Raw genomic sequence first — 17,638 nt, forward strand, 5'->3', positions numbered from 1 at the left:
TGTTGTATTGCTATCTTTAAATGAATCACTAATATAACGTTTTGGACCCAGTCATAATCGTGATTACAATATTGACCAAAATAATCGTGATTATGATTTTTGCCATAATCAAGCAGCCCTACTGGGTCGGTACTTGTGTAGCGATGTAGGACTATTTTGAAGTTGGAAGTTCACGCAGGCAGACATGACAAGCATTTGAGGTTGAAAAAAGTATATAAATGATCAGTTCGTTTAGAAAATGATCGATTGTTTTGCTAGCCAAGACCCTTCTTTCTCGGCTGGAATCGTTTAGAACCCTTAGAAGCTGTATTTAAACTGCATTTTGTAAGTTCAAACTTGGGGACACCATTGAAGTCTGTTATATAGAGAGAAATCCTGAAATGTTTTCCTTAAGAAATATAATTTCTTATTGACTGAGGAAAAAAAGACCAAAAGAATGAACATCTTGGATGACAAGGGGTTGAGTAAATTGTGTTGTTTTGGAAGTGAATGACTCCTTTAACCCATTTCAGCTGAATTCATTATTTGTAACTGTTGACTTTTGACCAACCCTACAGGTGTTTGACCTGGGTCACATGAACAGGGCGACAGCGTGCACTAATCTAAACGAGCACAGCTCTCGCTCTCACGCCCTCCTTATCGTCACAGTGGCGGGTTTCAACTCTTCCACGGGCCACCGTACCTCAGGTACACGCACTATTTATTGAAACTGTCTCTCAGGCTGATGATACACTGGGCAACTTTTTGAGCAATGTTGCCGGGCCACTTTGGCAAATGTTGCCGTCAATGGGTAACCAGGTGAGATACAGGGCCCACGATTGATCTAAATTATCCAGATAGAAATCTGTTACCCATTTTCAATGGGAAAGTGCCCAAACAATATTGCAAAAAAAAAGTTGCCCGATAAAAGTGCTCAAAAAGTTGCCCCGTGCATCATCAGCATCACACAAATAACTGAAATCCAAATATGAAACAATCACGTTTTTCTTTATTTTTGCAGGTAAGCTCAATCTGGTGGATCTGGCCGGTTCCGAGCGGATTGCCAAATCCGGTGCCGAGGGCAGCCGTCTGCGTGAGGCTCAGTGCATCAACAAATCGTTGTCGGCGCTGGGTGACGTCATCAACTCCCTGCGCTCCAAACACTCGCACGTGCCCTTCAGGAACTCGCGTCTCACGTACCTGCTGCAGGACTCGCTCAGTGGGGACAGCAAGACGCTCATGATGGTGCAGGTGTGTGACCGCTCGCTGGATCACTGGGTCAGCAGGGTTATAATGGAGAGAGGCTTACTTTAAACCCTCAACACTTTTTGAGTGGATTATAATGGATTTAGGGGATAAAGTCTGTACTTGGTACAGCATGAGCAGACAAGGTATTTTAAGCAGTTTGTGCACACACTCTAGTGTTTCTTATTTATGCTGATTCCCACAGAAATCACCTAAAATGCTACAGAATTCTGTAAAGAAATCATTAAGTCTGTTGTATTAGAGACAAAATGAAATCAAATTTGTTAATAAATGTTCACAATGCACAATTTACTAATAGCTGCAATCTCAGCATGTTGTAATTACACATATATATATATATATATATATATATATATATATATATATATATATATATATATACTGGGACATTAGTTATTCAATTCTTTGCTTGATACATTGAACTGTATTGTATGTCTGTTGTATGTCTTAAAGGGTTAGTTCACCCAGAAATGAAAATTTTCATTAATTCGTCATCCTCATATCGTTCCAAGACCGTCATTTATCTTCAGAACACAAATTAAGATATTTTTGATGGGCTTTCTGACCCATACAATAGTCCATGTGAATAGTCCATGTGACTTCAGTGGTTCAACCGTAATGAAGCTACAAGAAGACATTTGTACCAAAAAAAAAAACCTTTATTCAACAGTTCTTCTCCGCGTCATCATCTGCCAACATTATCGAGAGCATCACTACGCAAAGTTATTTTTGCTTTCTTTGTGCACAAAAAGTATTCTCGTAGCTTTATAAAATTACGGTTGAACCACTGATGTCACATGGACCATTTTATCAATGCCTTTATTACCCTTCTGGGTTTGGGAACATTTCAGTTGCATTGCAACTGAGATTTAAACATTTTGGTGTTTTTGTAAGATTAATGAAATCATAATTAAGTGTATTATGAATTGGGACCACAGTACTTAAATTCCTTATTCCCATCACAAGTTTACAAAATATAACTATTTCTATCTAAAATGTGGCCACATGAACAGGAAAAAAAATATATTAGCTATTGTAATATCCTAGCTTGCTCTACACAATACAGGTACATAAAGCCAGCATTATATACATTAAAAAGGTGAAACCTTTTTTGCTGCATCATGTTAGTTTAGTTTGCAGTTTAACATTCCCTCTGATGCCATTTCTCACAGCTCTGAGATTCTGAGATCAACTGTAATGTTTCTCTCTGTATCTCAGGTGTCTCCTCTAGAGGGTAATGTCAGTGAGTCGGTGTGCTCTCTGAAGTTCGCTCAACGTGTTCGGACTGTTGAGATCGGGCCCTCGTCTTCCTCACGCCGCCAAGCAGAGAACTCCTCAACATCTTCCTCTCCAACTCATGACAGCGTGGAGGTACACCAGCACAAACGCACACATCCTCAAAGTGATTAAATTAATTTGATTTGTTAGACATGCTTTTTGATTATTACAATTTAATTAAACCATTAAAACAGAATGCACAAAATTTTAAAAAGCTGGTTTTATAGCCAATAATATAGATTCAAGCTGCAATCACAGGGCCAAGCACTACTTTGGCAAAATGAGGAGCTAAGCATGGCATATAGCATCGGACCAACTGCAACAATGAGCAATCAAAGCAAGTTTAGGGTCATTGTAATTGAAATGGCTGAAAAAAACATAAATACAACCTCTGGTAATACGATTTAATGACTTATTACTTTTGACCAATAGGTGGCACTGTTATCAAATTGATGTGGTGTGTTCTGTGTGAGGTAACAATGGTACACACAAAGCTTGGTGTCAATATGTCAAAGCTTTGCAGAGATACAGCCTCAGACATAATCTGGCATTATGCCTCAAATTTGTTGCGGCGCTATACAAAAGCGGTTTTGTCTATTAACACGAAATTCATAACTTTTTGCCAGCTTGGTTTGAAGATGATCCGAGTCAAATTTGGTGAAAATCTGACTAACGATCTAGGAGGAGTTAGAAAAAATAGGTTTTGAGCATGAATCAAAATGGTGGACAGGAAGTTCAGCCAATTATGGCAAAATTGGTATCGATGTTCTCAGCATGTTCATAGCATTTTCAGATATTTCGTTATAACTTTTCATTATAACTGCCCCCAAACTTTAAGTACCATCAGGGCATGGTGGTGAAGATGCATATCAAGATTTGTCAAGATACGCCAGTGCGTTCGTAAAATATAGCATTTTACAACAAAATTAAAAATGGCTGACATGGGGAAAATGGGGTATGGTTCGACTCTGCATCATGTACTGATTCAAGAGACCAGTTTTGAGATTTTCGGTCAAACTATTCAAAAGTAAAAATAGCCATTTTTTATATCTTCGGACCACTAGGTGGCACTGCATTAAAACACTGCAGGTAGCCTCAGGTCATGCTTGTTATAACACACACCAAGTTTGGTCTCAATACACCAAACCATTGCTGACATATAGCCTCACTTCCATTTTTTGCATGCTTCTCGTAGAATTCATTCACGTGTTATTCGAGAACGGTTTGACTGATCAACTTGAATTCATTAACTTTTTGCCAGCATGGTCTGAAGATGATCTGAGCCAATTTTGGTGAAAATCAGACAAACTGTCCGGGATGCGTTCGAAAAAGTAGGTTTTTCAAATGATTAAAAATAGCAAAAAAGCTAAACTTTATGATTTTAGAATTCTCCTTCTGTGCCTCAAGGTTCAAAAGTTATTAGCATAAACATTAGTGAAAGTTTGGACACATAATGGCACTAGAGAGTTTGAGTTAGAGTCTCCAAACTTGCTGTGGTTAATGTTGGGACTGTCCTCAATTAGTGTGCCAAATTTCACAACTTTCCCACAAGTGGTTCTATGGGCTTCCTTAGAGCAGAAGAAGGAGGCCCCTAATTACCAAAAAATCTTTCTTTTTCTTATGTAGCTGGACTCTCCTCCCGTGACCCCTGTGCCGCTCCCCATCTCAAGGGCCAGCAGCGCAGGTTCAACCCTCTCCTCCACTTCTAAAACCCCCACAACCCGACGGAGGTCCCACAGTCAGCTGTCCACAGGTGAGCAAAGAGACAAACAACTACAAAAATACCTGCTTTTATAAGACTCTGTAAATAATCTGATATAATAATGCATTGATCTCATAAACACAGCCTTGATAAACATAGCATCTGACATGATGCAGGTCACACTATGTGAAGGGGACATCTGTTCTTTGCATTGTGACACTGTAATTGGTTGGTTTCCAGATAGACAGGTAGACAGAAGCAGCCCATTGATTGGGGACGGTGGGCAGGTAGGTGGGGTTTTATGTGGTTGGTCGCTTGGCATGAACCGCTCAGCATGGCATGGTGCCCCACGTATCACCTCTTCAATGCCCACCCATCTAACACAGCGCCTTTAACCCCAGGAAGCTTTGTGTGTGTGTGTGTGTGTGTGCGTGCGTGTGTAAATTGGGATCAGCTGCTATTTTGTTCTTGTGTCTTTTTTTAGTTTTGTTTGGCCTTGTACAAGCTTACTGTATTTGTCCAATTGATTTATATTCGTTGTCTTGTGATTTTTGCAACTGTGCACCGTATTCACTGTGTGTGTGTGTGTGTGTGTGTGTGTGTGTGTGTGTGTGTGTGTGTGTGTGTGTGTGTGTGTGTGTGTGTGTGTGTGTGTGTGTGTGTGTGTGTGTGTGTGTGTGTGTGTGTGTGTGTGTGTGTGTGTGTGTGTGTGTGAGAGAGAGAGAGCGGTGAAAATATTTTTTGTTTTTATGTCTTCACTTACAGCTCTGCTTTTGATTGGCTGGGCTGCACTGTGGTGGTGACAAAGGATGACTTTTAATTTTGTGACAAATGTAATTGTCATGTGAGGGTAAATGAGTCACAGAAATGTTCAATACTAATTACAGCAGCTCTCTTCTAAAACTTAGTGAGCTGCTGTTTTCTTATACAAGAGGACAGATATTCAGTGTGAAAAACCTTTAATTTGAATTCTGTTTCTGCCACTGAATAAAAAGTAAAAAAAAAAAAAAAGTTATTGTGACTTTATTTAACAATTCTGACTTTTTTTTTTCATAATTGTCATATAAACTCACAATTGTGAGAAAGTCAGAATTGTGAGAGAAAAAACTCGCAAATCTGACTTGCTTGTATCTCACAATTCTGCTATTTTTTTTCCTTTCTAATTGCAAGTTCATTTCACGCAATTCTGACTTTTTTTCTCAGAATTGCAAGTTATAAAGTACAACTTTGAGGGGAAAAAAGACTAAAGTTCTCAGAATTAATAGTTTATATTTCACAGTTCTGACCTAATAACTCACAATTGCATGTTATAAAGTTGGAACTGGGAGATATAAACTTGCAATTCTAAGAAAAAAAGGTCACAGTTGTGAGATATAAACTTGCAATTCTGAATAAGTCAAAGTTGCAAGTATATATCATGCAATTCTGAGGAGAAAAAGATATAAATTTTAGGTTTATATCTTGCAATTCTAAGAAAAATGTAAGAATTCCGAGATATAAACTCACAGTTGTGAGAGTCAGAATTGTGAAATACAAACTTGCAATTACAAGAAAAGTCAATTGCGAGATGTAAACTCGCAGTTACAAGAAAAAAGCCAGAATTGTGAGGGAAAAGGTCAGATTTGTGAGTTTGTATGATGCAGTTGCAAGAAAAGTCAATTGCGAAATGTAAATTCGCAATTGCGAGAAAAATTTCAAAATTGCGAGATGTAAACTTGCAATTGCAAAAAAAAGGTAGAATTGCGAGAGCTAAACTCTGTTGTGAGAAAAGTCAGAATTGCAAAATGTAAACTTGCAATTTCAAGAAGTCAGAATTACAAGATGTAAACTTGCAATTGCGAAAAAAAAGTCTGAATTGCGAGATATAAACTCACAGTTGTGAGAAGTCAGAATTGCAAAATGTAAACTCGCAATTGCGAAAAAAAGTCATTTGCGATATAAACTCGCAGTTGCAAGAGAAAGTCAGAATTGCAAGATATAAACTCAGAGTTGTGAGAAAGTCAGTTGCGAGATATAAACTTGCAATTGTGCAAAAAAGTCAGATTTGCGAAATGTAAACTCGCAATTGCAAGAAAAAAGCCAGAATTGTAAAAAAAAGTCAGATATGCAAGTTTGTATCACGCAATTCTGAGAAAAGTCAGAATTGCAAAATATAAACTCGCAGTTGTGAGAAAGTCAGAATTGCAAGAAAAGTCAATTATGAGATGTTTTCTCGCAACGGTGAGAAAAAAAATCTGAATTGCAAGATGTAGACTCGCAATTGCAAATTGTAAAAAGTCAGAATTGCGAGATGAAGTTGCAGTTACTTTTTTTTTGACACATCAGTTTCACAACATAATGTGCAGCATTGTGTCTGAGAAATAATAAAAGGGCATCTCTTCATTTATAAATGGTTTTAAATATCAATTTGATCCAAAAATTGAGAAAATCTAATTGTGAAATTAGTAATGCGAATCATATCGCATCATAAGTTGGGTAAATCGTTAAATTTTTAACAGTAAATTATTCAAACAATGTTATCGCACAGAATTTTCAAACCAAATATTTGTCTTGGACAGCAATTATAGATCCTCTGTAAAGGCTACTTGTGAAGCTGCCTTAATAATTTGTCTGAAACTTGTTTTATCAGGCAGCATAATACAGGGCTATCTACAATGCCCTAAAATCTAACCTATGTAGGCAGCTTACTTGGTTTTGCAACAGAACGAGTGTTTCTTGTCAGGAATGAATAACAAAATGACTAACTACAACGCCCCCATTGTCTGAACTGCAAGACATTTGAACTATACTTGGAAATATGGTAAAAATAGTGTGCGGAAGTTGCAGTAAGATAGTAAGTGAAATCTAAATGGAACAGTCTTCTTTTGTTGTTGCTCTGTTGTGTGGATTCCATAGCAACAACATGCTTTCTAAGTCCAGTATTTCCTGTAAACTGGAAAAACTTTCTGAATTAGTCATGATTACATATGTAATACCCACATTTTTTCTCATTTATAGGACGAATGAAGTTGACAGCATGAGGAACGCCTCAAAGAGGGTCCATCCTTCAAACCTCTCGACCAATCAGCTTTTTTCTTGAATGAACCAATGAAAGAGATTTCTCGCTGAAGCAGAGGAGCTTAACCGGCCAATCAGGGTTCAAGTTAAGAACTATGATGACTGAAGTGACATTTCTTTTAATCGGAATGAGCGACTTAATTTTACGGTGACGATACGCGATTGATCAACACTCCCGCTGACCTCTCGACAACACCTGCTGCCTCAGGATGAGAAGACCCTTCTGTTATGGCAAAGTATTTCTGGGCAATAAAGCACTTTAGTCTAGTCTAGGCTGTCATTTGTAATGTTGATGTAATGTAAATGCGATTTGATTTCTAGAAGCTTGAATGTACGTGTATGTATATATTCGTGTGGCTGAGCGAGATTTTAATTTTTATTCCTTGATCTTGAAGAGATCCTGCTTTTCTCTTTCTTTTTTTCCTAAAAGAACAAGTCAATATTTCACACCCCATAAGCTTTTGAACAATTCTGTGTTTCATAGTGGCAATAAGAAATAATGCAAACATTCAAATCTCAGTAGCGTTTTGTCGTTTTTGTACATAGAAACTTGAAGGCCGTTAAAAGCCCGGACCGTCTTCCTGATCCATGCATGCGTTCAGCGCTCATTCATTTTAGGACAATCATTAACAGTTTTTGTGCGGTGAAGCGGAATACAGTGTTTGCTAAACAGGACGATGACTAGATCTGTATATAGAAATGCATTCCATGTGACCCCACACTAAAGACAACACTACAAACGTTCATCTGGAACCGTTTCTGGAACCGTTTCTGGGGTCTTGCTTGCTCGTATTCACATTGGTGTACGTTTGTATGCAGTTTTGTTTTTGTACACACTTTTTAATAAATGCTCCAAACCAAACTTTGGGAGAAATTATTCTTGTTGCAAATTTCCATTTTCTTTGCTCATGTAAAATGAATGTTGGTTTAGTGTAAAGGATTACATATAGCTTATATTATAGCGCAACATGTTGGACACATCTTTCTGATTTCATCACAGTTTTTAGTAAGGAATTTCATATACAGTACGGTTCCAATACTTATGGAGAGCAAAGACAAAATCATAAAAGCTGTGAAATTAAACCCTAAAATACATGTCTGTAAAATCGCAAACAACCTCCAGAAATCTGGGGTGATGCTCTGACAATCTACTGTCCACGGGAGATTTTGACACAGCAAGATACAAACCTCTGATCAGCACCAAAAGTAGAAATGCAAGAGTAGAGTTTGCAAAAAAGCACAAAGGTGAGCCAGTAGAGTTTTGGAACTGAGTTTATGGACCAATGAGATTTAACTTTTATCTAAGTGATGGGAAAGCAAAAGGGAACTGCGAATGATTCTAAGCATACAACTAGTGTTAATTTCGTCACCTATTTTTAATTTAGTCTTAGTCTTGTGCCAAATGTCCTTGTTAGTTTTAGTCATATTTAGTCATTCACATATCTTTTTTTGTTAGTCAAGTTTTAGTTGACTAAAAGTCTCGTCATTTTAGTCTAGTTTTAGTCAAAAGAAAACTCAAGGTATCTTAGTCAAGTTTTAGTCGACTAAAAGTCTTTTAATTTTTGTCTAGTTTTAGTCAAAAAAGAACTCAATATATTTTAGTCTAGGTTTAGTCAAAAAATTGTAGTCTTTTTTTAAAATAACACATTATTACTGAGATTATTACTGATACACATTTCAGTAAAAAAAAAAGTGTTTCACATATCTCAAACATTGGTTAAATGTCATAATTACCTGACAAAATACACTTGTTGAATGATTTTTGTTGAATGCAAATGTTAAACGTGTCTGGTTTTCAATTTCTGATTTAGGAGACACATTCACAAATGATTAACCCTTTCAGTGGTGATGAGTTTAAAATATTCTAGCGGACCCCTGAGAGTGAGTTTTTTTTTAAGCGACCGTTATTTTAGAACGTTCGTCCTTATTGTTTCCATGGCGACGCATCAAGCTTGTCACGTGACACAACACAGACACAATAACACTGTATGACAGATAGATCGCTTTTATTTCGTTTTTCCTTTTTTATCCAGAATACTCACACACTTGCTTACCATGCCATGGACTATCTAATATTCCGATTCACAAATATGTGTGAATTAGTATGTTTCGTCGTTTAAAACCCTATATAAATTATCTGGATCGTAATCTGTAACGTGAGATGGGCGCGGCCATGTTTGTTCGCGCTGCCGTTCAGACTCAGAGAGTCCTGTCAGCCGTATTTACAGCACATATACATTCATCCGTTTCTCCCGAAATACATGCAAGTAGGTGGCTGGTGAACTAGAAGAGGAATAGAGTGAACTTTTTAGTTACTAAGCCTATGTGTATGTGATATGAATAAAACACATCGGCAAATTATATTTGAATAGATTGTTATTTGCTGCTTCCATAGACCTATGTGTGTATTTTACAAACTCTAAATGTCTCCTTTTACTAGTACTTATGTGTATTTAAATGTCTGAAACCTAAAATAAGCGTTATGTGGTTAAAAACACTGCATAGTTGTGATTTTATGACAAGAGCAGAGCTCGTCCGTCTCTGGCTCAGCGCCAGCCATCGCGCCAAAGCGCAGTTTGAATGTTTCTAAGCCATAACAGCTGATGAAAAAGCAGAGACGATTGTAGACGAAAATGAAGAGAGATTTTATCTTAGTTTTTATTTTATGCAAAACATTTTCGTCTCGTCTTTTTTCGTCAACAATAATGCATGTTAATTTAGTCTTAGTCAGCGTTTTTGGACAGTGGTGCAGTCTTGTCATCGTCTCGTCTTAGTCATGAAAAAAAAGGTCGTTGACGAACATATTTCGTCTCGTCTCGTCTGACGAAATTAACACTACATACAACCTCATCTGAAAAGCATAGTGGAGGTGGGCATGCATGGCTGCTTCTGGAACAGTCCCTCTCAATTTTAATGATGACTCAATGCATGATGACAGTAGCAGAATGAATTTGGAAGGGTACAAAACCATCTTGGCTACTAATAATCATGAAAATACCACCAGACTCATCAGAAACCACTTCATATTGGATCAGGACAATAACCCAAAACACCCTGCCAGTTCAGTCAAGGAGTTCATCAGGGCAAAGAAATGGAAAGTCTTAGATTGCCTTAATCTCCAGATTTAAATCAGATGAAGAGGAGATTAAAGGTAGAAACTCCCCAAAACATGCAACAGTTGGAATTGGCTGCATTAAAGGCCAGGAAAAAGCATTTCAAAGCATAAGACCAAGAGTCTGGTGATGTCTATGGGTCGCAGACTCACTGCTGTGATTGCACACAAGGGATCTGCAACTAAATATTAGCCTTTAATCTTTTACATCTGCCTTAAATTCAACTGTTCCAATACTTATGCTCACATCAAATAGTGGGATGAACTCTAAAAGTGCTGTCCTTTTTATTTGGTAAAACATGTCGAGAGACCTAATAACAAAATGTGACATTCTGTAGTTTTGTCTCATATTCATCTTTAATCATATTTGCAAATGTTTTGACTCCACAGAAGAGAAAGCAATTTTGTCTTTACGGTTCCAATACTTATGGAGGGCACTGTATATCAGGGGCGTTTCCTCCAAGGAGGCAGTGTCTCCTCAAAATACTGAATGAGAAAAAAAAAGAGGGGAAAAAATCCAGCAGCAACACCAACAGGTAAAGTTACAGTGGGAGTCTGCGTCTCGCTCACTTCCCATGAGCCTATTGAGTTTTAACAGACCCCCTAAAGCATGCTTGTTTGTTGGGGGGTAATTGAGAATGAATGAAAGTCATGTAAGTCACGCCTCTTGTGTTTGTGCGTGTTCTGAATGAACTATATAAAGGTATGAATGGAAAGACTAACTGAAAAAAGTAAGTAAACAACTCACATACTTAGATATAACCACTTAAAAATAGTAAAAAGATATACTATTAAAAAGAATAGTTGAACATAAGTTCACAAACTATATTGTTACTACCTTGAGTTTTGTTTTGTTTTTAGGGGGAATAAATGTAAAATGTTTAAAAACACTAACTTGATGAGATCGAGTTTGCGAAAAAATTTTGTATAATGTAGTTTATTATAAAAGGCATTTTAAGAAAGACTGCTGTCACGTAACACATAATATATACAAAGGCATTACAGTGCATATGATTTTTACACTAAAAACTCATCCACAATTTGTTTTCCAAATTAAGAAATGAAAGTGACCCAGCACATCTTGCCATTTAAAAAAAATACAAGTATACCCAGTGCAATCAACTGTCCATATATGTAAAAAATGGCAAATGGAAAAACAGTTCTTATTTACAAAATGAGATGACCCAAAATGATGCAGACACATTCTTCAGTAAATAGCAGTGTTCCATGTCAGATACAATACGGCAAACTTTAATAAAAGTACATATTTACAGTTGAAGTCGTTTACCTTGCAGAATCTGCAAAACGTTAATTATTTTGCCAACATTTTTGATCAGGGTAAAATGAACTTATTTTGACATCTGGAAAACATGTAAGTATCTACTGTAGCTTCTGAAGGGCAGTACTAAATGAAAAAATATGATATTTGGGCAAAATAAGAAAAATGTACAAATCTTCATTCTGTTCAAAAGTTTTCACCCCTGGCTCTTAATGCATTGTCTTTCCCTCTGAAGCATCCATGTTTGAACCTTCTGTAATAGAGTCTCTCAGTTGTCCTCAGTGTGAAAAGATGGATCTCAGAATCATACAATCATTGTTGGAAAGGGTTCAAATACACAAAAATGCTGAAAAACCAAAGAGTTTATGGGAGCTGATAGATTTTTCTGAAGAAACAGCAGGCAGTTTAACTGTTCAGGACAAACAAGGGACTCATGAACAACTATCACTAAACAAAAAACCCCAGCTGTGTATCCAGTTAATGCATGTAAACTTTTGAACGGGGTCATTTTTATAAATTCAACTTATTTTCTCGTATATTAAATGCAAAGATCTTTTATGTGAAATATCTTATTCAGGTCAGTACTTAATTTAAAATAACATGCATTTTATATGATCCCTTTTATTTTGCTAAAATAATGATATTTTGCAGTATGTAAACTTTTGACCTCAACTGTATGCATTCAGCATCATTTGATTTTTACAGGGATGCTGTAGTAAATAATGTAGTAAATTTGCATTTTGCTGTGACTTCATGTTATCAGCAGTGCAGTTTACTGACTGACAGGTCTTGACTGTTGAGAGTGTTTTAGCGTGTGTGTGTGTGTGTGTGTGTGTGTGTGTGTTTATATGTACAGCGTCTCAAACAGCAGGCTGGAGTTTGCTCACGTTTCTCTGATGCATACTGTGATGTCTGACCAGCTCATCTGAGCGGGCAAACTTTTTCTGACAGCTGGGCCAGCGGCACGTAAACGGCTTCTCACCTGACAACCACAGGAACACATTTCAATGATGTGCTGTAATCAAATCAATGCATATGCAACAAATAGATCAAATGGTTTTGAGAAAAAAAGGCTTACGCACTTGTTTTACCTGTATGAGTCCGAGTGTGGGTCTTCAGATGGTCTGAGCGTGAAAACTTTCTTTGACATGTCTCACACTGAAAGGGTTTGACACCTATAGGAGCAAAGCAGGAGACAGAGACAGACAGCTGTGGTGGGCTTTACATACTTCATGCAAGTGAGGGATATATGACAGCTGGAATTAGTGGGTGGGGCAATCTCAATGTAAAGCATCTGATTGGACAAAAATTGGGTATGCCCCTGAGTACAAGACGAGTCACTATTAACTTTGGGCTGTCTTCCCAGAAGAGTAAGACACTTGAAATGAACTTATTTTGTCATCTGGGAAACATGTAAGTGTCTACTGTAGCTTCTGAAAAGGCAGTACTAAATGAAAAAAATATGATATTTAGGCAAAATAAAAAAAATGTACACATCTTCATTCAGTTCAAAAGTTTTCACCCCCCGGCTCTTAATGCATCGTCTTTCCTTTTGGAGCATTAGTGAGCGTTTGAACCTTCTGTAATAGTTGCATATGAGTCCCTCAGTCGTCCTCAGTGTCAAAAGATAAATCTCAAAATCATACAGTCATTGTTGGAACACAAAAATGCTGAAAAACCAAAGAATTTCTGGGAGCTGAAGGATTTTTCTGAAGAACAGCGGCCAGTTTAACTGTTCAGGACAAACAAGGGACTCCTGAACAACTATTCACAGTTGAATTTAATATAAAATTCAGTCTTACTCTTCTGGGCTGTCTTTCTTTCTTTATATTCTAGTAGCATATGTGACATTTAAAGACATAGTTAACCCAAAAAATGAAAATTCTGTCATTAAACACCCTCATGTAGTTCCTATTTTAATTATTTTAATGATATCCTTACTACGTTTCTGAGCCTTGAACATGTCAGTTGCATTTCTGTCTATGCGGGGTCAGAAAGCTCTTGATCTTCATCAAAAATATCTTAATTTGTGCTCCGACGATGAACGAAGGTCTTGCAGGTTTGTAACAAAGTGAGGGTGAGTTATTAATGACATGATTTTTATTTTTGGGTGAACTATCCCTTTAAGAGTAAACTATAGTTTAAAATGAAAGGTTCCAACAGGGTTTTTGGCAGTAGTGTCATAGAACCACCTTTTTTAGTGTCCTTTCAGTCACTTTTTTCTTAGTGTAAAGAATATTTTATTAATCTAAAGAACCTTTTTTCCATTATAAAAAACATTTTGTGCAATCTCATAAATGACTTCAGAGCACAAAACTCCAATATTTCTGTCCTGGAGTGTTTAACCGTGTCTAACCTGTGTGTCTGCGCTGGTGTCTCTTGAGTTGGTCAGATCTGGAAAACCTGCGGCCGCAGCCTGTGAAGTCACACTGGTAGGGCTTTTCACCTGCACATGACAGAGAACAACGTTAGTCCATAACTGACCATATGTGTTAGAGGACTGATGTGTGGACATGAGTGTAAACGCTGCCATTAACATGAAGCTTCCACAAGGGGGCGCCGTTTGAACGGAGCATTTATATTGTTGGAACACAAAATGTCATAAATCATGCATTTATCTTTAAAACTGTACATGCCATGAGGTCACATATTACTCACTCCAGATGTTTCTTAGTAATGCTGGTGATTCAAAGAATTTGGTGAGACAAATCATTTACTATGGTAACATTGCGCCAAAATAGAGATGCTCCAGAGGTAAAATGGTATTACCACCAGTATCTTTAAAATAAATTAATCAAAAATTACAGAAAGGCAACTTAAGACCTATATTGATCTATTATTCTTATATTTTATTATTGTTTTACTGAAACCAATTATGGTTTCTGTGGTAGAAAATAGAATTATTTTATATAACATTTCCAGCAATGAACATTTACATTTGTTCATGTGGGAGACACTTTTATCCAATGCTTCTAATTATTAGAATAATAACAATGATAGAAATAGGTCAGTTTCTATGCAACTTAAAAACATTTCAGTAACAATTTACAATTTAGTTGAGGTCAAACGTTTACATACACCTTGCAGAATCTGCAAAATGCTAATTATTTAACCAAAATAAGAGAGATCATACAAAATTGCATAATATTTTTATTTAGTACTGACATGAATAAGATGTTTCACATAAAAGACGTTTGCATAGTCCACAAGAGAAAATAATAGTTGAATTTCAAAAGTTTACACACACACAGTATTAAGAATCAAGTGTGTGTAAACTTTTGAACAGAGTCATTTTTATAATTTCAACTATAATTTTCTCTTTTGGACTAAATGTAAATGTTTCGGGGTTTTTTTTATCTTATTCAGGTCAGTACTAAATAAAAAATAACATGCATTTTGTATGATCCCTCTTATTTTGGTCAAATAATTAACATTTTGCAGATTCTGCAAGGTGTATGTAAACTTTTGACTGCAACTGTACTTAGTTCTTTAGCAAAAAAAAATAAGCAATGCATGTGTTACAGTATTTATTAATTATAGTTAAAGGGATGGTTCGGAGTAGAATTGACTTCATTGCTATGCTCTCCGAAACCTATGTAAATACCCCATCCGAAGTTTTTTTTACCTTAGTCGAACATTTATGGAGATATTAGAGTTTTTCGAATTGCTTGTTACAGGAGTGAATGGTACATGTGATGTATCTCGTAAATTGCACCACTAAACGTGCAAGTAATCATACCAAACTTGTACAGTAGTGTAAATAGGTTATGTACTCACAAAACGCTGCATCAGCACATTTGTAAGTCCACCATGTGTGTTTTAAAAACACGTTTTAGCCGATCCCTACTAGTCTCAAAAACTACAAATGGCGACACGTCGACGTCACTTCCCTGGTTTGAAAAAAGCACGTAAAAGTCCTCCTACAAGTTGACATGCACACAGATGTAGTAGGAGGACTTTTACGTGCTTTTTTCAAACCAGGGAAGTGACGTCGACGTGTAGTTTCTGAGACTAGTAGTTCTCGGGTAAAACGTGTTTTTAAAACACTCATGGTGGACTTACGAATGTTCTGATGCAGCGTTTTGTGAGTACATAACCTATTTACACTACTGTACAAGTTTGGTATGATTACTTGCACGTTTAGTGGTGCAATTTACGAGATACATCACATGTACCATTCACTCCTGTAACAAGCAATTCGAAAAACTCTAATATCTCCATAAATGTTCGACTAAGGTAAAAAAAAAAACTTCGGATGGGGTATTTAGATGGGCTTCGGAGTGCATAGCAATGAAGTCAATTCTACTCCGAACCATCCCTTTAATTAGTTATTATCTTACCAAATGGTAGTTTACAGTACAGTAAAATCACCATGATATTTTCTGTGATAAAAAATAACAAAAAATGCATATTTACATTTATTAATTTAACAATTTACAATGTCTATCTTCTAATTAATTGTAATAGAAACAAGAAATATATCAGTTTTTGTGTGAATGAAAACATTTTTGGTAACATTTTACAATAAGGTCCCAAGCTGATACATTAACCAACTTTAACTCACAACAAGCTATATAACCTACCATTCAAAAGTTTGGGGTCAGTACATTTTTATTGTTTCATTTTTTTTTTATACTTTTATTCACCAAGGATGTATTAAGTTAATAATTAAAAGTTTATTAAAAGTTAATAATAAATAATTTACATTGTTATAAAAAAATATATTTTGAATAAACACTGTACTTTTTAAACTTGTTATTCATGAACGAATCCTGAAAAAAAAAATCACAGGTTCCAAAAAATATTTGGCAGCACAACTGTTGATATTATCATTGATCATTCTAATAATAAATCAGCATATTAGAATGATTTCTGAAGATCATTTAACACTGGAGTAACAGCTGATAAAAATTCAGCTTTTCATCACAGGAATAAATTCTATTTTAAAGTATGTTCAAATAAAAAACATTATTTTATATTGTAAAAACATTTTGCAATATTACTATTTTTTTCTGTATTTTTAATCAAATAAATGCAGCCTTGATGAGCATAAGAGACATCTTTATGTCATGTTGCCATGGATAACACAAAAAAATCCCTACTAAGTGAGCTTATGCTTACTTCTAGTGAAGTGTGTGTGTGTGTGTGTGTGTGTGTGTGTGTGTGTGTGTGTGTGTGTGTGTGTGTGTGTGTGCTTATTCATGGTTGTGAATCATTGCTGTTATCAGACTCACACCGTCACTAGAATAAAGTCAGACATTCCTGAGAGCTGAAATTCAAATGTCCAGGGACCCGATCTCATGAATTTATGTTTTTAAGCAATGGAGAAATTTTCACATCTTCTAATTGAATCAATGTCTGAAAAAATAGATTCACGTATGAATTATGACTTTGTTATGCATGTTGCATAACACTGTAAATCTTACCTGCTGCTCTTTTTAAAAGGAAAAATATCTCAATCTAGACTATAAAAGCAGGCTTGTTTCTTGGAAAACTCATATTTTTTTGTATCGTCCTCATATGGTGCCATCTCACCTGTGTGTTTCCTGCCGTGCATCTGCAGATGGGACAGTTTGAAGTATCTCTTACTGCAGCCGGGGTAAGAACACATGAAAGGCCGTTTCTCACTGCTCTCTGATGATTTAATGGAGGGAGTGATGCCTGGTACTCTCCGCACATCCTGCAGAAAAAAAAAATAAAACAGAATAATTGGCAATCAACAAAGTCTATGTGCCAATTCTGCTGCACTTTGAGCCACTGTTTGTTTTAACTTCTGCATTACCAAACCCCAGATGAGTTCTGCATCTGAACAAATCCTCTTATCTTGTGGCCTGTTAAATATCAATTTAGCTTTTAAAAGCCTTTAGAGAAAAGCTTTAAAGTAAAGTTATAAACATGCATACATGCACACTATTCTCTGGACAGTATCAGCTTTCTCAAGCTCTGATGGATGTTGCTTCAAGCC

The 17,638-nt window shown here is 36.4% G+C and overlaps 2 protein-coding genes across 9 annotated transcripts in view; one reads left to right on the forward strand and one right to left on the reverse strand.

Moving 5' to 3' along the window:
• kifc3 (kinesin family member C3) overlaps positions 1–8,144 on the forward strand; it is a 100,281-nt gene extending 92,137 nt beyond the window's left edge. For 7 of the 8 annotated variants that reach the window (XM_073850908.1, XM_073850902.1, XM_073850905.1 and 4 more), the window contains 6 exons: positions 558–687; positions 1,001–1,230; positions 2,464–2,616; positions 4,150–4,276; positions 4,466–4,512; positions 7,223–8,144. In XM_073850908.1, the coding sequence (XP_073707009.1) occupies positions 558–687; positions 1,001–1,230; positions 2,464–2,616; positions 4,150–4,276; positions 4,466–4,512; positions 7,223–7,231 (696 nt within the window). In that variant the 3' untranslated portion in view covers positions 7,232–8,144. The remainder of the gene's footprint in view (positions 1–557; positions 688–1,000; positions 1,231–2,463; positions 2,617–4,149; positions 4,277–4,465; positions 4,513–7,222) is intronic. The other variant, XM_073850903.1, reaches the window with a different exon arrangement.
• Positions 8,145–11,415: 3,271 nt separating this feature from the next.
• Positions 11,416–17,353, reverse strand: LOC141345896 (Wilms tumor protein homolog). The gene is made up of 4 exons (XM_073850820.1): positions 17,209–17,353; positions 14,030–14,119; positions 12,756–12,848; positions 11,416–12,655 (listed from the first exon to the last, which is right to left on the reverse strand). Exons 1-4 carry the CDS (start codon positions 17,282–17,284, stop codon positions 12,534–12,536), a joined length of 381 nt encoding a protein of 126 aa, XP_073706921.1. The 5' UTR covers positions 17,285–17,353; the 3' UTR covers positions 11,416–12,533.
• Positions 17,354–17,638: the final 285 nt, after the last annotated feature.

Source organism: Garra rufa, chromosome 11, assembly GCF_049309525.1.
Source record: "Garra rufa chromosome 11, GarRuf1.0, whole genome shotgun sequence".
NCBI classification, from domain to species: Eukaryota; Metazoa; Chordata; class Actinopteri; order Cypriniformes; family Cyprinidae; genus Garra; species Garra rufa.